General features: G+C 42.8%; 1 protein-coding gene across 2 annotated transcripts; it reads right to left on the reverse strand.

Moving 5' to 3' along the window:
- Positions 1–292: 292 nt before the first annotated feature.
- PDGFA (platelet derived growth factor subunit A) lies at positions 293–27,613 on the reverse strand. Of its 2 annotated transcripts, none has more exons than XM_054391178.1 (6): positions 27,551–27,613; positions 26,308–26,404; positions 18,886–18,990; positions 16,576–16,763; positions 8,379–8,505; positions 293–426 (listed from the first exon to the last, which is right to left on the reverse strand). In XM_054391178.1, the coding sequence occupies exons 1-6, from the start codon at positions 27,611–27,613 to the stop codon at positions 293–295; spliced, it is 714 nt and encodes a 237-aa protein (XP_054247153.1). The 2 variants fall into 2 exon arrangements, with proteins under 2 accessions (XP_054247153.1, XP_054247154.1); XM_054391179.1 differs by lacking the exon at positions 293–426 and adding an exon at positions 6,701–6,756.
- Positions 27,614–27,921: the final 308 nt, after the last annotated feature.

A 27,921-nucleotide genomic window follows, 5' to 3' on the forward strand; every position in this document is an offset into this window, starting at 1 on the left:
TTGTCTACTGAATATTTGTCAATTCCCATAAAATCTGAGCCTTGAGTTGTTCTGCATGCATAATTTTCACTGGAAATCACGAAAGGTTGACTCTTTAGAGATGCAGGAAATGACTAGCTCCTGACAGCATAAAAGGCTGCATAACTGCATGGGCAGGAAGCTGGATTTTCAGCAGTCATTACATTCTCTGACAATATGGCAGTGGGTTTTGATCATGTATCCAACGTACAGCAATTAGGCAAAATTACTTACCCTCAGTCTTTTCAGTAATTAGCTCTAAGGGTGCAAGGATTCACTCTCGGAAAGGGAAGATGGTCGTGTGATTTAGGGCACTGGATGAGCACTCAGATCTGAGTCCTATCCCTGGTTCTGCCATTGCCTTGCTGTGTGACCTTGCACAGTCATTTCTCCATGCCTCGGTCTCGCCTAAAACAGGATAACAACAGTTCTTTATTTCAGAGGAGATAGGAGTACAAACCAGTTCAAGGCTGTGCCACAGGGATGCTATGGCAAAGAGCAGCACAGAAAAGCTCAGACATGGAATAGTGTCTTGCTACCAATATGTAAGAAGGCACACAGGAATTACATGGAAGAATGGATACGAAAGGTAGGCTGATTTTTGAGGAATGCAACACTGAGAGGCTTTTCTCTGTTACCTGAAATTAAAGCAAACTTAAGTGGGATTCTCCTGGGTTTTAATGTTTTTCACCTGACTCTCTTTCTGAGCTCTGCTAGTACTAGGAGCTGTGCATTAGGAACACCAAGAAAATTGCTTCACTGAAAACCTCCAGATTGTTTCTGTTTTAAAGCAACCATGACTTCCAACCCAAGAGAGGGTCAGATAAATATTCAGCATTAAGATTTTCAAAGCCATTCAAGGGCCCCACAAACACGATTTCCTTCAATTCACAGTAAAATATGAGCATGCAAATCTGAGGTAGCTTTGAAACTTCATCTTTGCTTTTGGATACACTTTCAAATTAAATTATAAACGGGGCCACTGATCATAACTGAACTGTCAGATGTCTGGAATAGCTCCAATTCCAGAGTTAACACTGTTGCTGGAATTGCAAAGAGCTTTAGCATGGAGCCTTCAGTAATGAGCCTTTTTCCAAATGCAAAGGTGAATATTTTTTCTCTCCACAAACACATATCTGTAAGAGCATTTGTCTTTCATGGGGGTCAGTCAGTTTGTAGGCCTGGGAGACAGGTCCTCAGAGTGGGGGGGGGGGTAGATCTTGGGGCACCTGCCTAGACAAAGCAATCGATTTGGAGAGAAGCAGATCAAAGGCTGTTCTGTCAGGCAGGAGGAGAGAGAACAGCTATATGATGACACAGGTCCTAGGAAGGGAAAATAATTTTTAAGAGACAGAAACAGAGGGATGCAAGCCAGGCAGAGAACAGCTGAAAAGTACACCACAGAAAGGAAACAGGAACCCAAAGATAGCCAAGAGAACCTCATAGCTGGAATGCTGAAGCCCAATGGAGGAAGGAGTCCCATGAGATGCTGTTCCAAGCAGAGTAAAAAGCCTAAACTCAAGGACACAGAAACACTGGAACTGCCTAGGCACCTTCAGGGCTGGAGAGAAGCAACTGCCTGTAGTCACCAAGTAATGTCTAATAAAGCAGATGCCAAGCAGGACGGAGGACAGAAGAAAAGGAAAGCAAGCTGGCATGTAATCCTTGACTTCACTCAACAAAAGCAGCTGAAGGGCAGCTCTGGAAAGATGAAACACAAAATTAAATGTAATGAATTGACTACAGAACCAGTGATCACGTACAGTATTTTAACACAGAGACTGTATTTGGGCAGTCCCCTACACATATACTTTCTAATCAGAAAGGACCTCAAAAGAGATGAAATCAAACAACTAACTTCTGAACCTCTTGACAGAGGAGGCAACTGCAGAATGTAAAACAGGAAAACCTTTTATCCTCCCCATCTCTACCTAGTATGTGCGAGGACAAAAACCAACAAGGTGTTAAAGGATTGCATGGAAATGCGACTTACAACTCTCATCACCAACTTCTTCTTTAAGCCCCCACCCCACAAATAACAGAGCTGTCATCAGATCTCTTGTGGCTCAAATTGCTCACACCCTTCCCTGTAACACTCCAGAGGCAGCACCTCAGAAGTCCAGATGGAGTCCACCTCCAGCAGACAGTGGAAGAAGATATGACACGGCATTCACAAATGCACAGAGAACTGTTTAATTTACAGCCACAATGGTGAAACAAACCATTTCAGAGCTTGGACATTCAAAGTTAAGTCTGACACTCATTCTCATATTCACTTATTGTGCTTAAGTATTAGAGAACACAGGATTACATTAACCATACACAACAATCCGAGATCCCTGCAGGACCAAGTAGTGAAAGGGATGAGCAAGAATGAGGGACCAGCCCCTCAAGTGGTGTAAGCTGGTACAGCTCCATTGCAGGCAATGGAGTGATGGTGATTTACACCAGCTGAGGATATGGCCCTTGAAATGTCCAACTTAACTTTGAATTAATGTCTCCTGTGTCACAACCTTTAATGTTACTGTTCCTTCTTGTTGTATCTGCCACTTCGAAGAAGGACCAATACCATAGCCTGTAATGTTTCAAAGGCTGGTGGGTAGCATCTCACTCAGCTGGACTACAGAAAGTGATGCTCCTATCGTGACACTATTCCTCATAGTTTAATAACTGTGGGCTGGATCCTCATCTGATGTAAATTAGCTTGGGGGCTGCTGAAGTTAAAAACATTTGCCAATTTCTACTAGCTGAGAATATAGCCCTGAGATTTTTGTGTTTTCTGCTGCGTGCCATATGAACACTGTGCTTGAGAACAAAGACTCCAGAGCGCCTCATTCCTGGTAACAAAACTAACTGAAGACTACAAGTCTCAGAAAAACCACTGCTGGAAAAGACTCCGTTCAGTCTTCATTCTCTCTGGCTTTTCTGAATTTGGCATAACACATTTCTTTGCTGGCACCAATAAAATGCATGCCTCTTTATTTCAAGACTTTACTATAGGGCCAGACTCACTCGTGATGGCAATCAGCAGAGCTCCATTATACTCAATGGAGTTACTCCAGGGACGCTGGCCCACAGATCTGAACTCAACCTTCTTATGCCAGTACAACCACAGGACTCTCAAAAAAGTTGTTTTGCAAATTATTCCACTTAAGTGACTCTGACATCCTTTCATACCTGCACAGTGTCTGAGTGGGTCACATAATGCTTTTCATCTACACAATTTTAATGGATATATGCTGCTTTTTTTCATTAGATATCTTTCAGACAAAAGGAAAAAAAAAAGGAACGGAGCAACATTATTGGCATCCCACTGAAACATAAATATATAAATTACATTTTATACACTTTTTTAAACGCAGACACATACATTCATGTGCATAACATTGTGAACAGTACACTTAGTGGAAAACAAGCACAGACAATCTTTAGTTAAATGTATTTCCAGTTTTGGTGCTCAACAAATACACTGGGAAAATGATCACAAAATAGAACGGTGACTAACTCTATCTCTGCATTAGCATCTGCAGCCAATAATGCCTGCTAGCTAACATTGCTTTGTTTGGTTGACATTGGACACAGCTACAGGACAGAAGGGGAATGTTTGAACTATATTTAAAGAAATGGAAAGGTTAGAAATCTATCTCTCTCTCTTCTGTTGTTTTAAAGTTCTGCAGCTCATTCACATTGGAAGATATTTTTTGAGTGGAAACGCTGTCTTTCTTGAGTGGAAACTAAGAAAACTCTTTCATCTCTTTGTAGATGTCTCACAACTGAAAGAATCCAGTAGTTCATTTTACATATCCAATGTGATAATCCAAATAAAACAAAGGGTACATAATCCAAACTACTGGGGTGGGGCAGTGATTTTGGCCAAGTGAGTAGCCATGTCATATCTGGCACAGCCCTACATTTCCAAAGCAGTGCAGAAGGATTTAGCCATGTGGCTCCCACTGCAATCTGTGGGGAACTGAACATTTAATCCTTTGGCACTTTGAAAACATAGGAACCGATGCCAGAGTATTTTATCTGCCCTGCTATAGTTAAAATAGATTTTGATGTTATTTGGGCTATTCTACTACAAAAATATGACCACAAAATGCCTTTTTTTTTCTCCTTTTTTCTTTTTTTTTTCTTTTTCTTTTTCCTTTTTTTTTTTTTTTGGTTCAAGAAAACATAGCAGGCTTTCTCAGGTATATAAAACTGTTAATTTTTAGATAAAAATACAAACTTCACCTTTACAAAAACACATATTTCTGTTGAATACACATAAAGCATAACATTTTACCAAAAATAAAGAATTTTAGGTTTTGTTCAAATATTTGCAGCAAAGGTAGTTCCCATGCCACCATGACATTGTACAATGCAGATACAAGAATTTGTACATTTCACACAGCTCCAACATGTGAAATAAAAGTATCTGTATACTGATAAGAATGACAATTGCTAACACAATATCACTAGTAGGCAACTGGCATAAGTCTTAAAGGGAAAAAAGGATTTTTGCATGGATATCCTATGATTTGTTTACGCACATCTCTCTCTTATTTTTCTTTTTTTTTTTTTTTTTTACTTTCTTTATATGTAATGCTTTAAATTATGGGGGAGGTTGGGGAACATAAACCAAGAAACGTCTAAAAAATTATGCATAGGTATACCATTTTTATTTTAATACATCTCATTAGTTTGCATCTCACTAGGAGAAATACCATAACGTTTTTGTGTTCTGCTTATTTGTTATACCAGTCTTTTATATGTGTTATTGGCAAATGTAGTCCAAGAGATAATAAAAAGCTAGGCAAAGAGTAAAAAGAAAACTTAATAATCACTTTATGGTGTGTAAAAAAAAAAAGAAAAATTCCACTTAAGGCTCCCCAGAAGGTTTTCTTGTATAGACTTATAAAACACCACCAAGCAAGGATGTATTGTTCTATAGTGTTTGCGTGGCATTTGATCATTTCATACATTCCTGCTTTTTTTGTGCCTGAAGTCCACCAGTGTCCATCCATCTTCATCAAGAACGCAGGCACATTTCTTGACGTAAAGCACCGTTGACTGCTCTGACAGAAATCCACTATTCACTTAGATTTTTGTCATGGTTTTGAGTAATTTTGGTATCCTCCATTCATTGAAATGTCTTTTTCTCTTGTCTGTTTTTCTTTCTTTCTTTTTTTTTTCTTTTTCTTTTTTTTTGGACAGGGAAGCTTCCTATTGTTTCACAGAGTGCTACAATACTTGCTTTGATGTCACATTAAACAAATGTACATTGTCTCTTTGTTCTCATTAAGTGTTCTTTTGAGCCAGTTTTTTTCACACAGGAGAACAAATAAAGTATACAGTCAATAAGCACCATACATAGTAGGTTCAGGAATGTAACAAACCATGTACATCCATGTCCCAGAGAGAAGTTTTTTTTCTAGCTTATTTTCACCTTACATCTGCAGGAGAGAAAAAAGATACAATAACTCTATGATTAGAATCAAAGGTCCTATCCTCTTAGTAGATGACTTAAAAAAAAAAACTTTTCTGCATGAAGAGTCACTAACCTGGGACAAGAAGTTCTAAATGCTGTTTTGATTGAGTTTACATGCTCACTTTTAAAGTTGAGTTTTAGTAAATCTTTGCTTCTATCATACTACTCCCAATAAATACCTGTTAGTCTGAAACAGGATATCAAGTTTAGCATTCTTTAGAAATGATACATCAATATAAATGAAAACTGCCATTGGGAGTTTATGTGCAAAAAAAAAAAAAAAACCAAAGTGCTTGAAATTAAATTCACCATCATCCAGGCACATACACTGCAAAATCCAAATCATTCCCACTCCAGATACTAGAATCAATTACAAGTGCTGCAGTTTACATAATTACAAGTCATTAAGAAATGGAAATTCCCTATTTAATTTGGAATGTGTGTCGCCATCATCACACATTACTAATAAGTTGGCCAAAGGATTTCAGTAATTTTTGCATTGAGAGGGTGTTAGTTTTTCACTACACTGAAAAGCTCATGAATTTTGATAACTGACTGTCATCATTCTCCTCAGACTGAATGGACCAAAAGAAATTTTCTGGTTTAAGCCACACAGGGCCCTGCAACACGAGAAGTGGAATTTTTTTTCTTGTCAGGTAGACAAGTCATCAGACCATCTCAGGTACATGTACAATCAATCCCAGTTCATGCCAATACATGGGTTTGATGGTCACAGATGTAATAGTACTTGCTGTATGTACACTCAATGTTTTACAGCCCATGACTGGAAACAACGATTTGTAACCTGGCAATTCATTCATGCATTATTATGTGATGCTTTGACCTCAGAAATCAATAATAATGAAACAAAAGCAGAGGCAATGGAACTTGAGATTTCAGAAGCTGAAGTATTAGCACCCTTCAAAAACAAAAAAAAAAAAAAGAGGAAACAAAAAAGCCAAGAAAAGAAAGTAGCTCAAGAATGTAAGATGCTGATGGTGATGTGGAGCTTAAAGGAAAAATACCAGCAGGTAGAATTATCAAAGCGAATCAAATCTAATCTCTTTGCAGCCTTGAGGTAGCAAGTGTCAAGATTTCGAACAGTGATTAAGCTGAAGTGATGATATTTGATTAAGTTTTCCAGTACTTGTGCTATTAGGGTGTTCAGCATATAGGTCCTACCTGAATATCAAATAGTTCCAGTAGGTTTTATGTTGGTTTTAACTTTTTTCGTTTCCGTTTTTTACCTGATTCCCTAGGCCTTCCTGTTAACATAAGGGCAGGGCTGGTAAAAAGCCCTAAGGTAATGCATTATGTTGAACACTGCAGTAATAAATACTCAAAAGAGTTTACATTTCAAAGAAATCTCATTATCTTTTCCATTAAAGTAATAATTTTATAACGTCCTATTAGACATTCTGCTTACAAAGTAATTACACAAAAGTAAAGAAATAATAAACGAAAGCAGGCATGGCAAGAGTCATCCCCAAGATCCATCTATAATTACTGTTACCATGCAGTATTCAACATTTGCTTTCAGCTCTGTAGTTAAGCTATTTTCAGCTCACCATCCACTTGCTGGTGCAAGGTTTGTTCCTACCATTAATTAAATCCTAGAAATCTATGTTCTTCCATGACAATTCTACCCCATTTTTCACACACATCAAAAAGAAAAGGTTTCATCTTAAAACCTTAAGTCCTTAGTCTTTGGTGATTAAAGACATTTTGGAAAACAGAAATGGATCTAATGATACTTTCTTCCAAATAGAACGCATAGAAAAACTCCAAAACAATACACATATAAGAAAATCCATTTTAAAAGTGGTTTTGTCTACTCATAATTCAACCTACTTTCAGCCAAAACACTCAGCTCAGATTATAAACTGATGTCCAATGAAATCGCAGCAGAGGCCTAACTTTGCTTTTATATAAATTCTAACTCTCCTGCTCTGTATATAGCAACTGAGGTTTACATTCACTTACACACCAGATTTATGTCTCCATGTTTACCCTTCCTTACCCAGCCATCTACAAAATCTATCACCTCTGGACAGCTTTCCTCCAATAAATACCAGCTCTTCACTGACTCAAATTTGGGGCTGGGTCTACTGCATCTCTAAATTCCCACCAGAGGTGCAAAACAAATTCTAGAGGCTGCCTTCAACCAAAATCAGAAGGAAAGAAGATGTCCTTCATACTGCAGTGGGTTTCCTGAGTATGTGTCAAGCTCTGCATTGATTGCACCCTAGTAAGAGGATTTGAGGTAATGATTTTAGGTGATTTTATTAAAGTCAGATTGAAAGCAAGCATTTTTTCTCATAAATCTTTCCCCGTGGTAACTCAAATGTTGTCTTGATAAGGCAAACTTAGGTTTAATGTGACAACTGACAATAAATTCTTGACTATAAGTAAGTATGAAAACAACAGAAACAGGAATTGTTGCTTGAAAACTCCTTACTCTTGAATATTGAATCTATTAAGTGCTTTACATTAAGTGCTTTACATTAGTTTCATTAATATTTTCCCCAAGTTCAAGTAAATCTCAGTTTTTAGCTCTGTCTCTACAAAGGCTAAAGCAGTTAGGCAACAGAGTTCACCAATAAGCTGGAACATGACAACCTTTAACTTAGTTAAGCAAGACCTGAACCCTATTGGTCATTTACATTCATTTAAAGACTAACCTAATGAGAACAGATACATTTTGAGCTTTGAATGCAAACTCTTTATCCAGCACAGAATGTCCCTAATTTTGTGTCTTCAATACACAGAGAAGTAGCTGGAAGCTTCTCTATTGAATTCACTGGAAGCAAAGCTTGCATTCTTTACTAATATAGAAATGAGGTCTATATGAAATCAGCATTAATGCAAAAATAAAAGGAAAACATACCAGTTTCTTCTTCTCTATAATCTGAATTAGTATTTGATGATGTACAGGTGCATTCCATATGCTCTTCTAATCTCACCAGAACTTCTTTTAATTTTGGCCTTTTTCTAACATATTCCACTTTTGCCACCTATAAAATACGATGAGGTATGTACTGAGACACATTAACATAGTTATAGTTCAGAACTGAAGACAGATAACTCTATACCTCTATTTTTTAACGTAGCCAAACCCATAGGAAATGTTAGCATACTAATCATCTTTTATCTTAATTGTGCATCGTGTAACTATTTATTGTGCAGACTATTTGTTTATTCAAGTTCAGCAGTTTGAAACAATCTTCTTTTCCCCCAAGAGATAAAGCAATTTCCCATTCACGTCAGTTTGAAGTTTTAAGCAACCCAGCTTTCACAGATACCACAACAGACTTCTATACAGAATCAGATCTGGTTGTTCTTGCAGACTGCCACTTTTAGCATGATCTTCTGCATATGTTGACCACTGTTCTTAAGCTGAAGGCTAACAGTCATGGCATTAGGTTGGTTTGTAATTATATTTTTAACGTAATTGTAAATACATTGGTACATTTAAAAATAGATAAATTGTAAATTATAATTTACAAACTGGTGTCTCCAGGGGCCTCTGAATGTAAACTGACCAACTCTACAGAACCAGGGACCTGGACCAGCTCAGAAAGCAGCAATCTGAATCCCACTCTGTTATTGCAATAACCTGGGACATGTTTCCACGAGACCCATGCACTCTTTTTAGGCCCAAAGGAACTACCACTTACAAACTGGATTTAGCCTTTAGCTTTACTGTGGGTAGATGGCAGGCATACCATTTCTGTCCAGTTCACCCAACCACTTCCAACTGCACAGCTCCACTTTGGGCCACAGTACTGGCATCCTTGAAAAAAAAAAAAAGCCTGAAGGGCAAGGTGAGGTAGGAGGAAGGTACATGCTGGAAATGCTCTGACTACATGAAGGTCCCTCATCTGAAGGAAATCAGTGCAAAAGAGAAGGACACTGGGTGGGGAACATGTGGGTCAAAGCAGCACTGAACATGAGGACATCCTGACCAACTTGGTGCCAGTAGCCAGGAGAGAAGGAACGATGTAGGGGGCAGGAACCCTGCTCGGCTGGGACACTGAAATGCGCTGTGGCATGCTGGGCACCGATTTGCGCTACCTGTAATGGGCATGATGGTCATGGCCATGCAAGGGAATACAGCATAATGTGAGCAAAAAGAGTGCCAGTGTGTAAAGGGTCCAGAGCTTGGTATACAATTGTGTTAAACACTGCATGAATAGTTGGCAATCATTTACTGGAAATGGAAACCACTAAAATGAAATCATGGCTTCTCAGTCCTGCTAGTGATTTGTCTACCATTAGACAAAAAGAGAACTGCAGCATGGCTGTTCCAGCAAACAAGACCACACATTACAGGTATGCATTGCAAATAAGACAGATGAGGAAAGAGAAGGACAAGAGAGGCTGGTTGTATCTACAGAAGTTAGATGACAAAGCCATAGTCTGATCCAATCAAAAGCTCCAGTTGCTACCACACAAGGCATTCACAATCACCCTGTACTCTCCTGGTAATGGTCTACTTGTGTGTTTGGTGGGGATGTCACACTATGAAAATCATTCCCTGGTGCTCCCAAAACAGTAACAACAGTGTCATGAAATAAGAGTGGTGGCTGGAAAGAAACCATCACATTCCCAGTTCCCAGAAACACTCTTTTGGCTCTGTGGACACAAACTATCAAGCACCTCTGAATGACAGCAACAGAAGCTACAGTGAGATCCTGGCCTTGTTAAAGTCAGCAGGGGATTTGCCATGGCTTTCATGGAGAGAGGAGTTCAGATCCACATTTTGTCACAGCCCCTTGAGTCAACAGGATCTGGAGACAATTTCCACTTATGCAGCAAACAAAAGTTGCAGAGACAGATGCAACAACTAGTGTCCACACTGAAAGGTACCTTCCACAACTGTCATATGTCCACGTAACAGATGAAGAGCTGGCCATGACACAAGCATGCTTAAAGACTAACTGTGGGTCATAGCAGCATGTTTCAAAATCTCCTATCAGAACCCAACTCCATCAAGTCTTTCAAAGCAAAGATTTGAAACTGAGTCATCTGGCATCAAAGGATGACTAATCCTTAAAATTTACAAAAACAAACAGTAATTAAGACACCTCCACCATCAGAGACAAAGAAAGAGACCCAGCAATCATAAAACAGCTTTCAGATTTGCCATGCTTTTTACAGCTGCTAGAATAAACCAGACTTATTGAAAATTACATGCAACAAAAATAAACTGTAATCAAGCTTTTTAAAGTCTGTCCTTGCTTTGCTTGGTTTTCCAAACTGAAAGATATACAAGATCCCCGTGGCTATTTGATATTAAACAACTTGAAAAAAATATCAAAAAGGTACTACTTTGATCTTGAGGAATAGGATCATGATCTCCAGAGGTCCTTTCCAACCCTATCATTCCCTGATTCTGTGATAATGGATTTCTGCAGTAATTTAAAGTTGTTGGTTTTTTTACTGTACTGTAGTTAAAATACAAGCCAGCACGTTTCACTGCTCTACCTCATGTTACACAAGTTAAAGGGATGTCATTTTGTAAAACGTTGCAAATATTCATACTGAAGAAGCAGAAATTAGACAAATTGTTGTGCTTGTGTCGTCTGTTAACACCTGCTGCCACACAGGATGTTAATCTCAAACGATTAAGTATGCAGGTCAGATGTTCAGTGGGTATGCAACAGGGATAACTATGCTAACAGCATGGGATTTGGCCTCGTGTTAGCATCTTTTTTCCTTCTTTGTAGTTTTCTCCCTGGTGTTTATCTTGTACAGTTACTCTCAAGAGTATTACTAAATGCTTTGAGATTACCAATCCTCAATAAACCAGTATCAGCTAATGCAACAAAACTAAAAATCCTCAAATCCTCCAAAACCACAAAATATCACTATCATAAAACTCTAAGAGAAAGCCTGTGAAATAACTGCCTAGCTTAGTTAAATGGTATATAGTCAGTGACACAATATTTGCATTACTGTAGAGTCTAGGTACTATCCTGTGGTACAATGTGGTGGTTAAGAAAAAAATTAAAATCTGATAAAAATATTGGCCTAAGGGAAACATTATGGGAACACCTTTTATAGACCTTCTTCAAGAGAGATCGAATCAGGGAATAATAGCAGGGGAAAAAAAACAACCAACCAACCAACCAAAAACAAACACCAAGGCTGCAAGGATAAATGTCCAAAACACCCCTAGCACAAAGCCATAATTTATAATGGGAAAGAAATTACAAAAGCAGCCTCAGTGCAGAAAACTCCTTGTAACAGCAAAAAAATCATGTGGCTTATAAATAAATACAGGATGGGAAATAAAACCAAAAAGCAACAGAATGAAGATGCTTTTTGGAAGAAGCTACTTTTTCCATATTAAATTAAAGGGGAAACCACCTTCACCTTGCAACTGTGAGCTTTGCAACTTTCAGGTCTGCCAGAAAGTCATATGTCAGCAGAGCATAACGGCACAAAAAGGACTGAGCAGGGATCAGGCATCCTGCAGGGCCTGGCAAGTCACCGAGAATTTTGCAGACCCAGAGCCACCACTCCAGGGACAGGATGGCAGGACTGGCACAGTGCCACCCAGGACACCCCACGCCAGCTGTGCATGCCTCCCCAGCGCAGGCAGGATGGGAACCAGCAGGGAGACCAGCTGCCTCAGAGCCTGGCAGCCACCCATCCTAAAATACCCATGAAATGCATTTACAGGGCACTCCTCTGGCAAAATTCCTACCTCTGGCAAAATCCCCACCTCACAAAAGCCTCATGCACAGTTTAATTTAGAGTAGCACGGGGAGATTTCTCTGAAGGGCAGGAAGGCCCAGGGGTGCGCTGTCCTGTCATGGCTCTGGGGACAAAAGGACAGCTCTGTCAGCACCGGGTCAGGAAGAAGCCCCGTCACAGATCCGAGTAGGGGCGTACGGACCTGCCAGGCCCTGGGCAAGCAATAGGAAGCTTTGCCACAGCATCACGTCGGGGAGTGTGGGCCTGCCAGGCATCAGACAGGCGGCAGGAAGCCCTGTCACAGCCCAGTTGGGGCTGTGGCACTGCCAGACCAGGCACAGGCAGCGGGAGCCCTGTCACAGAAGGGTTGAAGCTGTAACCCTGCCAGACCGGGGACGGAGGGCGGGAAGGCCCCCAGCGGCGCGCGGCACGCTGGGAAACGCAGTCCTAGAGGCGCGGAGAGCACCGGCAGCCGCGCAGGGCACGCTGGGAAGGCCGCCGGGGGAAGGAGCGGGACCGCATCCAAAAGCGGTTTGGCGGTGCCTCGGCGAGGGTATGGATGCGCTAAGCGTCCGGGTCAGAAGTAGAGTGTGTTGCAGCGAACTCGTTACCCAGCCGCGGGAAGTAGGGGAGAGGTCTCTGTGTCCTCTCTCTGAGCAGGAGCAGCCAGACCTTGCCCTCTCTGCCAGGTGACTTTCGGTTAACAAGGTTCCTCTTACGCACCTCTCTGGTCTTGTCTTCACCTATCTCAGGGTTTCCCTTGTTTCTCCCATTCTATTGACCTTTGATACCTGTCAGCCGGTCCTGCCTACAGGTCCCGCCACGTGCTGGCAGTAATCTCCAGTAAATCAAAATGCTGTTTATCCTAATTATAGAAACAGTCACTGAAGAAAAATGTTCTTCAACCTGCAAACATTTAATACAGCCATTTTACCTACATGCACAGTTTGTTTTGCAATGGCTTTTTAACCTCTTCAGAGGCTGGGCAGCTCTGACAAACAACTTGTTCTGAATCCTATCGTTCAGCATTTTTTGCCATCTCTCTTTGAAACCTTTCTGAACAATTCCCAGATGATGGCTGAAGAGCTGCTCCAGCATTCCCTCTTCTCCAGCTCCTTGTCTTTGCATCTTTCCCTTGTATTAACTTACTGCAAGGATATACTATGATTCTGTGATACTAGATGAAGCTTCCCCAACTCATCATGGAGTATTCAGAAATGGCTAAAGCTGGCATGACTACAGCTCAAGGCAATGCAGAAGACAAAGCTGAGGTAGGCGAAGGATTTATCTCACTTCCTAGGTTTGGAAATGGGTACTGGTGCAAACAACTGTAATATTCAGTGTGGCTGTTCAAAGTTAGCAGTATAGGCAGGATTTGATGTAAAGTATTAACTAGGTTTTGCTGTTGTGACCAAACCCACTATGAACATCATGCACAACGTTACAAAAAACCTCAGGAGAAGACTCAGTTCACAAACCCCCACAAATAAATTATCATCTTGGCTTTGTAAATATTTGATCTCACTAGACAGAAGGAACAGAACCTGCAGATGTTACTGAAGCAACAGACTCTGCAGATGTTACTGAAATGCCTTTGCAGACAGGGGAGGAAATGTTATCTGTAACATATATCGATGTCCCCCTAAATTCACCTATCCTTGTCACCATTACTCTATCAGGAGAGAAATGCAATTCCTTCCTTCCTATCAAAGAGCAACTCTCAGCCAGCCTCTTAGATTCAGCTGGATTTTAGCAGGGCTATACAGGTACAGCTTGCTGAGTAGAAATGTCTCGACTGTGCTCTCATGGACTCACTCTATTACAGTGCAGGGTTTACTGACCCACCCCCTGAAAAGGAAACCTTAGAAGACCCATTTTGGGAGAGCTGTTCTACCAGCACCCTTGGCGTGGAGCCTCCTACAGCTCCAATTCCAAGCCCATTAATGGGATTTCACTGAGCAAAGCTCAGTGAAAGCTAAGTAACAACATCCCCAAAGCCTGCAGCCTTTCAATCACATCCCAAGAACAGAATGCCCCAATACAAGCACCTCCCACACCACACAGCCATTTCTTAACCTTGACTACAGTGGCCCTCAGTAAGACAAAAGAAAACACCCTTTGCTTTCGCCTGTTGGATGATGCAAGCCCACTTGCTGACCTTTTTGGATGAACATTTTTCTAGTGTGAATGGGCCAGCTATGATCTCACTACCTTGTCAATGAAGAGGAAGCAGGGAAAGCCTTTTCAGCATTCAATCAAAAGAGGGCTTTTATGTAGTCTGACATCAGGGGAAAACACAAGACGACTTTCCAACTGCACTGCAGGAACAGCTGAGAAGGCTCTCCAAAACCACTCCCCCTACCTTTCCAGCGACCCTCACTCTGGGCCAGCTACTTAATGGCATGAGCAGACGTTCAGCTCTGAACACAGGATTGGCAAAGGGCTCATATACCCATCAATTATATCAAAGCTACAAGAGGATCTGACTCCAGAGGGCATAAATATGGATTCTGTTCAAAGATTTCTGGTGTGACAGTGGGGTCAGCCTACAACCTTTACAATGAACATCCTGTTCCTGCTTGACCTCTTGTCCTTTTTTTTTCCCTTCTACTTAATGACTGTTTGGAGCAGTCTTAGAGCCTGGAAAAAAAGAGAGAAGAAAAAAAAAAAAGTCCTCCAAAGCTGGCTGACGTATATTGATATTGCTGGTGGCAATATATTTACACAGCTACAAAAAGCAGCTGCTCAGCTGAGCCTACTTTTAGCCTGTGTCCTACTAAAATGAATGCAAATCTAAGAGTACTGAAACTGTATCAGCGGACTGAGTGAGAAACTAAGATTTCTTTAACATGGCAGCTTTCTGGGGAAACAGCCCCAGCAATTATATCCTGTAAAGCTGCAGCCAGTTGTGCAGTTCTGCAGCTTCTAAGGAATCCTCAAGTGTCCCCAGCAGCAGAGGACCTGGGTCAGCCAAACCTCTATCTATCTATCTATAATCTTCCCCATCACTGTGAGGGTCAAAAACAAACACAGAGTTGCAATGTTACGCTCAGGTACCAACAGCAAGTTCACAACACACGGTTCAACTCTGCTGGGCATCTCCTTGTTGCTTCATACATACTGGAAATTAACTGGAAGCTGTATCAAACCCAAAGGCAACAACTCTACACTACAACCCTGAGGTATTTTGCTGTTCAGCTCCTCTTCTGAACGGCTTGCAATTGTAGTGCTTTAACTTCCCCAGTTTGTTCTCAGCCCTCAAATAATTATTGATCAATTTTATTTTCCTCACTTTACATCATTTTTGCAAAGCACATTCCACAAAGAAATGGCAGCAAGCAAGTGTAAAGTGAAATTATTTTTTTAAAGACAGGAAATCTGATGTTCTGATGTTGCTCCAGGTTATTTGGGTGTGAAAACATTTTTCAGATGTTCAGAAATGGAGAAGGAAAAGGAATTTTGCCTAGATGCATTCCTGTGTACACAAAAAACAATGAAATGGCTTAATGCCTTATTTTGTGTTTGTACACAAAATATAGGATGTACAGTGCTGCATTAACAGCACCTTTTTCAGTAAGAAATCCATTTCAAGTACAGTGATCAGTCTGTTGTGCTGGGCAATTCTATCTTCTAGAATGTGGGTTGGGTTGGGTTGGTTGGGTTTTTTTTTAACTTCTGTTCTTAAAATACTTAGGGCAAGAAGAACTCAGACTCTTAACAATATAAATGCTAAGTGTAAGTCTAATCTCCTACAGGCAGATGTAGATCAACATTGCTTGTTTGAATACTGATAAAAATTAGAACAGAGTGAGGCCGAATGAACATAAGAAATATTTCACGTAATGTTTACTGGAAAATCGCAACAGGGATTTGGTCTAATGAGTAAATACAGCATGAAGCTGTTGAGTCTTCTATCCCTGGGGTAAGATAATTTGAAACACATTTTTTCAGATCAAAAGTGTTATGTTGTCAAATATAAAAGCCCAATTTAGGCTGCATAATATTTAATTAGGAAATCAGCATTCCATACTGTTTGTTTTTTTTTTTTAAGTCCAATGCCCCTCGAGTCATTTTATCTTCTTAAGATTTGTGCTGTGCAAGATCATGGGAAAGACTCAATCAACTTTATTTTCATTAGAAAAGAAGAAAAACCTAAAGGGACTCCTGAGAAAATCAAATACAAACCCAAGATTTTCCAATGATCCTGTCATTTGGAAAGGCCATTCTGCTCCCTCTAAACGGAGAGGAGCGTTGTATCTTATCCCGTGGGCTATGGGTATGGATAATCAAGATCCAGGTCATACAGGACAGCCACAAGAACACCTGAAGTTTTCAGATTTCAAAAGGACCCCCTGAGGGGTCTGCGGCCACGATTTGCTCACCTTGACACTTCTGTGGTGTATCCGTGATGGCTGGCATTTCACACTGCTGGTGTTGCAACAGCCAGTGCAACGTTTCACCTCCACACAGGGTGGCCATATCAGGAAGTTGGCAGAGGTGGGATCGATCTGGCTCCGAGGTATCTCATATATAACCGTCCGTGTTTTGCAGACAGCCGGGATGGCTTCCTCTGCAAATACAAGAAATTCACACTGCAGGTGAGCAGCTGCTCTCACCTCAGAGCCCCCAGATACTTTACACCACCAGCTGATGAGCGGCACCCTTAGCTGGCGGGTTGAGATGACGTGCTCAGTTCCCGTTGCTTACTGACAAGTCAGTGCTGAGTACTGTTTGCCTCCCATTAAACTGTGTGTGCTACCCTAGGGAGAGGCTTGACTCCCTCCCAGAAACCCAGCCCAAAAATGAGGGTTTACAATGGTCTGGCTCCCAACATAGCTCGGAGCACATACCATTAGATAAGACAAATCTGGCTCTCTAGAAGTGACAGCAAGCCAGAGGCTTCTCCAGAGTAGATGATCCTCTCAACCTCACAGCAACTGCTTAACAGCAGCTGTTATTTCACAGCACTGGGGTGATTGTTGCATTATCCCACAAACCTGGAAAATACCACCACAGAAGCTGCACTGAGGGCATTTATATCATACCCAAATTGGCTGAGCTGATAAACAACCTGTGCCAGCTTTAAACTTTCAAGTCTTGGGTTTCCACTTCCAAAACCTTAACATCCCCACATCAGGGAGTCTGGTCCATCTGCCATCCCAAAGGGCAACTGGCATTTTTTCTGAAGGAAGTTATCAAAGCCTCATACATAGTGAGTTTCATTTAATTCTGTTACTTCTTGAATGAGGTAGAACTACAAGAGTAGCACGACAGCACAATCTGCAGCTAACACAGCTGACCTGCAGGGCTCAGGTAAGGTGAGCTTGTAGACAGCCCATTCAGCCACATGAGAATCATAAAAAGTAGCTCTGTTCTGCTGCATGACACTGCCATGAAAAATCCAAACCATTCTCCAAACGTTCTCACTCTAAGGACTGCTTAAGAAGTCAAGGTGGTAATTCAGAATGGTCCAGAAAATAGTAGCAATTGTGGGGACAACTTGTTTCATGACAAGTTCTCTGAAGACAGCTTGGTTTTTTTTTGCATTACAGTGGAAGCAGTGATAGTTTTGGGTTAGATGTGTCAGGGAACTGGAATACTGCCTGCACTTCTTCAGTTACTTCTGAACTACAAGAAGTTCAGGCCTGGCCTGTGCCTGTGCCATGAAACTCTAACCTTGGGTGTTTCAGATGGATAAATAGAGTGAAAATTGTCCTTGTCAATCCTCACAGCCATGAAGTCAAGGAAACAAGCAGATCCAGTACTGCAGGGTAGCTCACAACTCCTACAAGTTATTGAGTGTATCCAGTTCCCACTGGCTTTCACGGGGAGGCATTCAACACCTTGCAGAGAAAGGTGCCAAGTGTAGCAGACTGTTTCAGAACCGCTGTTCTCTAGAGGCATTCAATGTGACGAGCACGCTTGCCAATTCACACTGCAAATCCACACTGGCAGCATGCTGTGCTATCTGCTGCCTGCCACCACCACCTAAAGTGCCAGTGTATTGACTCTGAATTACCTATAATAGATAAGATCATGGATGTTTTCCACAGCCAAATGCAATGGCAAAGCACTAATCAGAGCTAATCAGATGAACAAGCACTGCATACAAATCCTCTTCTAAAATTCATCAGTATCTCTTTCAATTTATCTTTGGGCTTTGTTGGGTTACCATCATTTATTGTTTACTAAGAGCAAAATCCCCTGTAAACATGCCTGTTACCCTACATGGTGATGGAAATCAATGCCCCAGCGTTTTTGTCAATGGCTTTTAAATTTTTGGATAAACTCTTTTATTCTTGTGAATAAAGAGTCAAGCTGCTTCCTTTTGTGGAGCTTCTGCACTGAAAACTCCACCAACTGTTGATGTTTTTTAAAGCACACTGCTGTAGTTGTTCCCCACACCATGAATTATACATTGAATATCACAGCATTTTCTAACCTAGCTTTTCTAACATGCTCCAACAAGAAAGTGAATGTAAAGAATTTGTGCTTGTCTGTCTCCTATGGACATCCTCCAGAAGACAGCTTCTCAAGCAATGGCTCGTTTTGTGCAAAAAGAAAGGCAGAAACTAGAAATGGCCTTTTTTTCCTTTGTGTGTGTCACATTTTTCCAGTGAAATGTCCTGCTTGGCTGACCAAAAGCACCCCCTCTGTTTTTACTCCCTAAGTACAAATAGCTCATTGCTTACCAATGCTTCTTTTTCTGCGAATGGGCACAGGACGATTCTCTTGCACATGTTTAGCAGAATGAACACTGTAAGATCTCAAGTTTGTTTCTGAAACATCATCATATCCTGGAAGAAGAAACAAAATATTAAACCTTTGCTATGTTACTCTCATCAATGTCACTACGGTGCTGTTTCCACACATACGTATCTGTGCTGTTCGCATGCACAAGAAGTCCAAATCCAGCAGCAATTAAGTCAAGGCAACTGCAAGGGCATAAAGCAGGGAAGACATAGACATTAAATGTCATGTATCAGCATGCACAATTTAATTCTAATACCATTTTACTGAAAGTCCCCCAAAACAGTGCACACTGTAACACAAATCTGCACCTACAGTCAAACTGTTGCATTTTTATGTGAAAGGCATAACACAGCTTTTCTTACTGGAAAAGGTGTAGAAATAAGCACAATAATACTTCAAGTGAAGCATTTCTTATCAGTTTTTTGAAGTTCTGGTATGAGACTACAGTAGAAAATATGGCATTACACACCCAAGAGCAACAATGCTGCCTCTGTACATTTTCTCTGCTTGGTTTTCAGGGCAGTACTAGGGCAGAATCAAAAGCAAAAAGTAACTAGCATGGGTTTCCTTTTAGCCTCTCTGTTGCAGAACAAATCCCCTGTGAAGTATCCTAACCTTTGGAGGGGCATCTGAAGCTACTGCAAACTCTGGGACTGCATCCAGGCTTGTCTTTTTCCCTAAATAAGCCTACCACATGGGTTAAAGGGCCATGAGAAAAAGCAAAGACGGAAAACTTGGCATTTCATTTATCATAAAAAACAACAAAATAACTGCTCCAGCTATTTGGTTTTGTTAAGTGAAGCCGTCCAGGTCAAGTCCCATGCAGTGGGGTTCTGAAAACAACAAGAACAATCTGCAAACAGGGGATCAGGAAGATGTAACCAAACTGAGGACTGCGTATAGATCCCAGTACAGCAAAACTAAGATCTTTCACACTCTGCTGCTTGGAGTGCCCCCTGTAACATCACTGGAGAGTTTCAAGGTTTCATTGCTGGCTCCAAAGAAAACTATGATGTGCACTAAAAAATGTAAAAGGCTACTACAGAGTACTCAGCTGCCCTCTCTACAAGCTTACCAACATTGTACACTCCAGTCTTATGCACTGCCAGGCTCTCTGCTTCCAGTTCTTTTTGTGTGCACAGCTGACTGTGACTCTGGAACTTGGTTTATTCTCAGTTTTATTAGGAATATACATCATAAGGGTCTGCTCTACAAACTCCTCCCTTCAAGAAATCCTGCCCTAAAGAGCATGCAGCTTGTGGAATCACCTACAGGGCCTGATGGCTCATGAAGATAGTGATACCTTCAGCACCTTAGAAAGAGATCTATGCCTCAAGGTTTATCTTCTTGGAAAACACTATCATAGATAGCTAAGAAAAGATGAAATGGGAGGCCCAAGAGGTAGTGCCAGGATCACCCACTGGTCTTGTCTATTTTTCTTATCTGCCAAACAGATCCTTGACTGAAATAGATCAGCATGAAATCCAGTCTCAAATTATCCAAATGAATTGGATACTACTTCATATGTAGAGTGCTTGTTTCTTATTGACAGGAAATTTCAGAACCCAACTGATTGAGTTGGCCTCATTTGGAGTCCCAGTCCTGTAATAAAACATTGCAACATCCACTGTATTTTATTTCTGCTTTTATTGTGCCCCCTACTCCAGAAGACTCATCTGGGGGGGGGGGGGTTTGAATCAAATGGCTTGCCTGACACCCCACAGGAAGTCTGCGACTGAGCTGGGGAGCGGAGCCAGGTCTTGCGCATCCCATTCCAATGGCACCAGGCCATCCACCTGACCCCAAATGGTGTTATGCAAAATGAGGATCCGCTCTGATGTTCCTCCAGCTCTCTTCTGCTTCCTAGCACTCAGCCACCCAACACCTTAATACTGACCTCCTTTTTGGCAGCTTCACGTTGTCACAACCTCCCCCTCAATTTGAGGCAATGAAGTGATATTCAAAAGAAAGCAGCATGAATTCTGCTCAGTGTAAGATCCAAGCCAGGTTCAGAGCAAGAAGCATCTCAGTCTGCACGCAAAGAGTGTTTCAAAAAGATTAAACACAAAACTAATGCCTCTAATCCGAACTGCTTGGTGGGCACAGACATCTTGCTGAAAAGAGAAGCCGTCGATGATGCCAGCTGTACGGCAGGCCTGAGCCACAGGTCCTAATCCCACACTCAACGTGCTGGCATAGCTCCCTTCTTACATGACTGATTTCTTGCTGTCTCGTTTAAAGAAACTGGTAGGGCTAAAGGAATAGTATGATCAGCTAACCAATATGCTAAGCCACGTGCTTACATTTAACTGCTCAACTCATCTGCAATTAGCCATATTCTATCATCATGTCTATAAAGCAAAATGACATGTCAAGAATCATGTGTTGCTTATAAGATGACTTCTAAGGTGAAGAAAGCCTCTGGCTCATACAGTATCTCACTGTCTCACTACATATCTTAGGCATGTATATCATTTCATAAGTTCATGTCTCACTGTGGGGGTTAAGGAAAGAGATCTACACAGCTAGCACAGCAGACTGCAAAACAAGTTCCAGTCAAGCCTCTATGCATTATGCAACATAAATTTTATTATTTCTATCAACACAGCATCAATGGTTGGGTTGTTTTTTTTAGTAAACACAACCATGGAGCACGTGGCTGGAGTCAGAAGACACTATAATGCTAAAAGCACCTGGTGTCTCCCTGATCCTCACAGGCATTTGGAAGAACTCCATTGTTTAGGGAAGTCAATGGGAAAATCACTGCACTTGGAGCAGTCAACAGCAGTCTTGCACAAGCAGGACTGAAAAATCAGAAAGCCAGCTTTGAAACTCACACTTGACTCTGGATGCATGTGGCCAGAAGACTTTCTTTGATTTCACTGAAACAATGGTGGTCCAATAATCACAAAGAGTACTCCCTAGTTTGATTTTAAAGACCACCAATACCTAATTTACATCAGTTTTTCCCCCTGATGTATTGATTGAAGAAGCTGCAGGATAAGGATAATCTCTCAGCAAAGGAAATGGGAGTTTATGGGTGCTTAGCACCTCACAAAATGAGGCTTAGAGCAGAAAGCTTAGAAATGGGTGGCTCTTCCTTTAGAAATTGAACACTGCTTGTCAGGAAGTGAAGATGGAGGACGGCTGCAGATTAATGCAGCTCTCTTTTAAAGTTTTCATTAAAAAATGTTTTCATGGCAGATGATCAAGAAATTTCTCTGCAATCTTTTATGTACTGACAACGTATCAATGATGGGCATGAAACCTCTTGCAATTAGCCTTGGTCAATCCATTAGTGTAGCTGAAATTGTTCTTTTTTTGTCAGACTGGCATTTCTCCACTGGGTCACAGAGTATAAATCACAGAGTTCCTGTGCCATTCTGCTAATATGTGATCACTCTTCTCGCTATATAAGCATGTGGAAAGCATCCTAAGACTGCTGTTATATTTATCCATTTTTCACATTGCCACCCAACAATGAAGTACAATCCTCAATATATGCAATCTTTAACTAAGCCCTTCTAGATGCCACTTCCATGTGCATCTAAAAAGTACAGGCCCAAGACTTCTAGTACCAGCACCAGCAGTTTAGGAAATTCTCCTTTCCTCCTCTTTTTGTGGGAATTCAGTGTAAGGTGCAATAAACTGAAAGGTCCATCTTACAAACCAGTCTTAGAGCCAGAAAGCCCAAGGCAACATCAATCTGTTGTCTGATCTTCTTTCTGGCTGATGGAAAATACACCTTTCTGACATCCAACTGCAGAGACAGATGTCATTAAGTTTTCAACTCTGATCTATTAAAGGAAATGTAAGTAGCAGCCTCCAAGATCCTGTTTTGTTTTGGGTTGTTTTCCCTTCACCTAGATGCGATCAACCAACTGTAAAGGAAGAGTATTCCTTCTATCTCCCTCAGGACAGAGGACAGACATGGCAGATGCCTACTTCCCCTAGCGTTTAAGAGGTGCAAGGAAAGCTAACACATCACATTGTAACATCCTTCATTCCTGCACCACACCACAAGCCACAGAGTCAACAGGAGATTTTCCAACAGATTGGGCTTTGCAGCAGACTCAACAACTTTTCCATGAAAGTATACTGTTAATTTTGAACATTTCTCCACTTAACAAAAGCTGCTCTGCTAGTTCTTAATCACAGGCCATTAAATTCACATGGCCTAAGGTGACCCTGTGGTTGATGCCCTTAAAACTGTGCAAAGAAGCACACTCAGCCCTGCCTTTCCCCACGCAGGGAGAGGAGACTGGGGGAAAATCTGTTCCCAGCGGGAGGCAAACATAATAAGTGATGAAATGAACTCTACCTCCCACAGGACAGATGGGAGAGGTGAAGTGCGAGGAGAAAAAGCACACTGCTAAGCCAAAGAGAACCTCACAGGCGGAATATAGGAAATGCCCCCGTTTCGGTGATTTAGTCTTTTAGTAGTAAAACTGTACTCTGCACACTACAGCTGCCTACTTCCTGGGACTGTGCATGCTTTCTGTCTGAAATCGGGTCAGACTCTGCTCTCTGTCATGCCAGTGAAGCTCTGACACTCACTACGGATCCCAACCACAGCAAACTAATGCAAGAGCCTGTTTTCTGACAGAGAATTCTTCACGTTGCCTTTACAGGGATTTCTCTTTGAGTCAGACACGCAGTACTGGGCTCTGACAAACTGGCCTGGATTTTCTTTTTTGAATACAATGATAAGCTCCATGTTGGATAATGTTTTTCTTTAAGTAATATGCCAGATGGTCTGGGGGTGTGGTTTCTAATTTTATGAAGGGGGTTATCAGTCATCTCTGCTTTACAATATAGAGACCAAATCTGCCAGAATAGGAGAAAAACCTGCCCACTGTGACTTATAAAACTTACTTTTCCAATTAAAAATATATGTTTTGCATTGCAGGAGAGAAAAATAACTGTTCTTCCTTCATTCTCCCTACATTCTATCTTGTAACTCGGGAATATCAGCTGTTTTCTGCTTGCATGCCTGATCCTGCAAACTCTTCCCCAACAAGATCATTCTTAATTTTCAAGTCCACCCACTGAGTTTAAACAGGGCTACTCACATGCAGCAGGGCTGGCAATACCATGCACTAAAATGAGGGAGAAAATGATCACTCGAGTGTTTTTATTCTAAGCCTCAGTTTAAATCAGTATATGCTATAAACCAGAAATGTATCTACTGTACAAACCCTGGCCAAACTGGCCCTTCAGTAAAGGCAATTACAGCCCTAAGGAAATGAATTTCTGAAATATCATCTTACCAGGGACAAGAAGAAAACATTTGATTTGCTAATCCAAGCTAACACTAAATATCATAAACAGGTCTGATCCTGCTTACTGAAGAAAACATGGCAATTTCAGTGTTCAGTTAGTCACTCTGATAAACTCTGAATAAGAATTACTCATGAGAGTGAAGACCACAGGACTGTGCCCAGAAAACATAACTATGGGCAGTAAAGATGGGTTACTCTCTATGAAGATCCAACCCTGCCTGCATATCTCAGACTAAAGCTCAGGAGGCATGCAAAGGGAGCACTCACATAAGCAAGAACAGGGTGAAAGGCTGAATATTTTGGGTTTATTTTTTAATACTGTTTGAGTTCATGTCTTAAGGCATTACCGTTTCATGTTGAAATAGTAAAATATTTATGTGTCTCATTTCTCCCCTGCTTTCTAAACTGACAAACTGTAAGAAAACAGCAAAATGAAATGGTAAACTTGTGGCTGACCTCTTCCATTCTTGGTCATGCATCCTCTGGTTAATATTTGCCACGAGGTAAATAATTATTTTCTGAAATAAAAATCTCTGCTCTATCTGCTAATTTATTCAGCTCCCACCATTGCTCCACTTGTCTGCTTGAGCCTCTTGCAATGGAGCCATGTGAACTTTTGCTCTCCTTGTTAAGTGGTATTTAAAAATGAAGCATGTGCTTGTTACACTGGGGTATTTGAAAAAATAATGTATTCTGGTAGCTCCAGAATACTGACTCAAGCATGCAGTATTTTAAAATGCTAGTGCTGAGATCCAGCTCTTCTACAACAGCAGCCAAGCCTTCCACTGAGTTCACTGGGAAAAAAAAAAAAAGATTTCAGCAGTAGTGCACTTGTCTGGTCCAACACAGCCTTCAGTGGAGAAATATGTATTGCATACCCCTTCCCTGTTGTGAAAGCTGCTTTAATTGCAGTGATAAGCAATAACGATGAAGCGCTGCTCTCCAAAAATATTAAATCGATGCCAACAAATCTGGTAATTAGCAATTAGCCTTCATGGCAAGGTATTGTGCAAGAGAGAAATATTCCCATTTTCAGTGTAATAGGAAACAGTTTGCTCCCTAATCACAGGAAAATTGAAAGCTCTGTCTGTAAAACACATTCCTAGTGCATTCCTGCTCATTAATACAGCACTACACAAATGCAGCGAGTTAAAACTCTAGAAGGATCCTGCAACACTGAATGAAGGTGACTGAACCTGGCACAGACTGTACAAAAATACACAGCATATGGTTTAAAAGGAGATGGCCCAGTACCAATGCAAGCAAGAATTCATTCACTTTTCTCCATGTTTGCTCTTCAGAAAGATGTAGGTTTCCCTTGGGCACATCAAAGGTACCGGGTTTATTCCCTCTCAACTAAGGGAAGAAATCACCAGGAACAAAGTGCATCAAGTGAAACCAAATGATAAGAGACCCAGTAATACAGTGCTTCTAGATCTGATTTACTGCTGCAACGATCTGTTTGAACTGCACGTTCTCACTACACCCATTTGCATGCCTAATGATGCAGAAAATAACCCTGCACTATTTTCTCTTGGGGATAAAAAGTGTATTTTTAAGGGTAAGCTTCACATGCAGGTTCCTGTTTAAAATCAGCACGGCCGGTTTATTTTCCTTTTAATAAAGCCCAGTGCTTGAAGAGACATTACTTCATTCATAAATATTGTTTCAAATATTTTAAATACCTCTAGGACAGTAGTTTAAAGATAACAGAGCAATTCAAGACCAACAACAAACCTTATGGACATTCTTCTCCGCTGAGAGACGGAGAGGTCTGAAAACACAGAGGGTCACCAAGTCCCTCTCCACCCTGCACCCCCCGCCTCCTAAGTTTAACTCCCGATCGGCCCCTTGGCCGCCGCCTCCCTTGGAAATAAAGCTCCCCTGTCCAGGGCAATCTGGCTCTTGAAGCCGGGTCCCTGCACGGCTCTCACCCCCGTGGCGAGGCAGCCCGAGCCGCGCCGCCACAGCGGCGAGAGGCATCAGGGCGCTGCGCTGCGCCGCGGCCGCCCGCGGTGCCTCCCCCCCGGGGCGGCGGCGGCCGACGGCGCGGAAGGAAGGAGGACGGGACTAATTTACCTACGGAGTCAATCTCCAGGAGGCGCTGCAAGTCGCGGATGCTGTGGATCTCGCTGTGCGCCAGCCGCTCGATGAGCTCCTGCGGGATCTCGGCCTCCTTCAAAGACACACACACCGCGGGTCACCGCGCAGCCCCGCGCAGCTCGCCCCCCACGTCCCTGCAGCACCGGGGACTGAGGGCTTCGGAGCTGGGAGTGTTGGAGGGTTAGCAGGTTAATGGAGGGTGCGGGTGTTTGCTGGACGTGTTTGGACGAAGCGAAGGGGGCCAAATAAATATGCACACCCAACTCAGCCGGGTGCTGGAGCGCTCCCCGCCGCCCCCGCAGCGTGCCCACAGGGGCTGCGCGCCCAACTGCGCCACGGCTCGCCCGGGCGGGCAGTCCCGCACGGCTTCGGCCTGACGGAGCGTGTCCCCGGTAGAACTGCGCCTCAGAGTCCTGCTGCATGTCTGGGAACCCAGCCTGCGCTGCCAGCTGTTGAAGTTTGCCCAAAGGGGCATGAGGTCCTCCGCGGGAGCGGACTCCTCGACCCGGGGAGGAGAAAGACCGTGTCCCACGGGGCCACCGCCATCCTACCAGCGCCCACGACGCGGCTCCCAGTGCCAAGGAGACCCGGTCCCGGGAAAAGTTAAAAGAGTGGCCGTGCAGCGCCGAACACCGCGCTCCCCCCGCCCAGGGCCACCTGTAGCAACCCCAAGAGGCGGCTCCGAGCCCCGCTTTGTGCCCGTGCTGGCGAGCTGGCTCCCGACCCTTGCCCGCTCAGATTCCGAATCATCTTCAAAGCCCGGGAGGGGCGGGTTTTGGGGGGGATATTCAACCAACTTTTGCCCGCGGCACTCACTAACGGTGCCCGCAGCCGGCTATGTGCAGCGTTGTGCGCCGCGGGGGCGGCCGCTGCCAGGCGGCTCCGCGCACCGTTCAGCTCCCGAGCAACCGCAGCCCGTTTGTAGCCGCGGGGCGTGAATATATACATATATATTATACAGAGAGATGTAATCTTTAAGGGCAGCCAGCAGCCCCGGGGCGGAATGCACGGTCGTTCCCCTTCGCCTCTGGCATGCATGAAATGGCAACTTCGTTTGTGCTTCGGCCGCGCAGGGGCTGGGGCAGGGCGAGCGCTCCCGGCGAGGCCAGGGCGCGGAGATGCCCGCGGAGCCCAGGTGGGCACCGCTCCCCTGCGTCCTCTGCCGCCGGCTCACCCCGACCCCCAGGGACCGAAAACGCAGAAAGCCACTCTCACCTACCTCGGAGAAGGTAAAGGACAGGTAGCCAAAACCTATCAGCAAAACGCAAGCCCAGGTCCTCATCGCGGTCTAATGCACTTTAGACACGGAGGGAAGGCAACGCTGATGGAGAGGAGCTGCAGGCCGGCTCCTGCCGCGCAGAAATTCAGTACCATCCCTCAGGGGAAAGGCAGCGGGGTGGCTCGGGGGGTCCTCCGCATCCAGGGTGGGTCAGGGCTGCCTCGGGGCGGTGGTGGTTTAATTACGGCGCTGCCGCTGTTTGTACGTTCCCCTCGCTATGGGAGCGTGGCTGCTCTCCTTTCCTGCTGCTCTCGCTCGCTCCTCTTGGCTCTTAGGACTAGACCAGCCGGTACTTCTGCATATTTGCTTAG

Source organism: Indicator indicator, chromosome 22 (assembly GCF_027791375.1).
Source record: "Indicator indicator isolate 239-I01 chromosome 22, UM_Iind_1.1, whole genome shotgun sequence".
Taxonomy (NCBI): Eukaryota; Metazoa; Chordata; class Aves; order Piciformes; family Indicatoridae; genus Indicator; species Indicator indicator.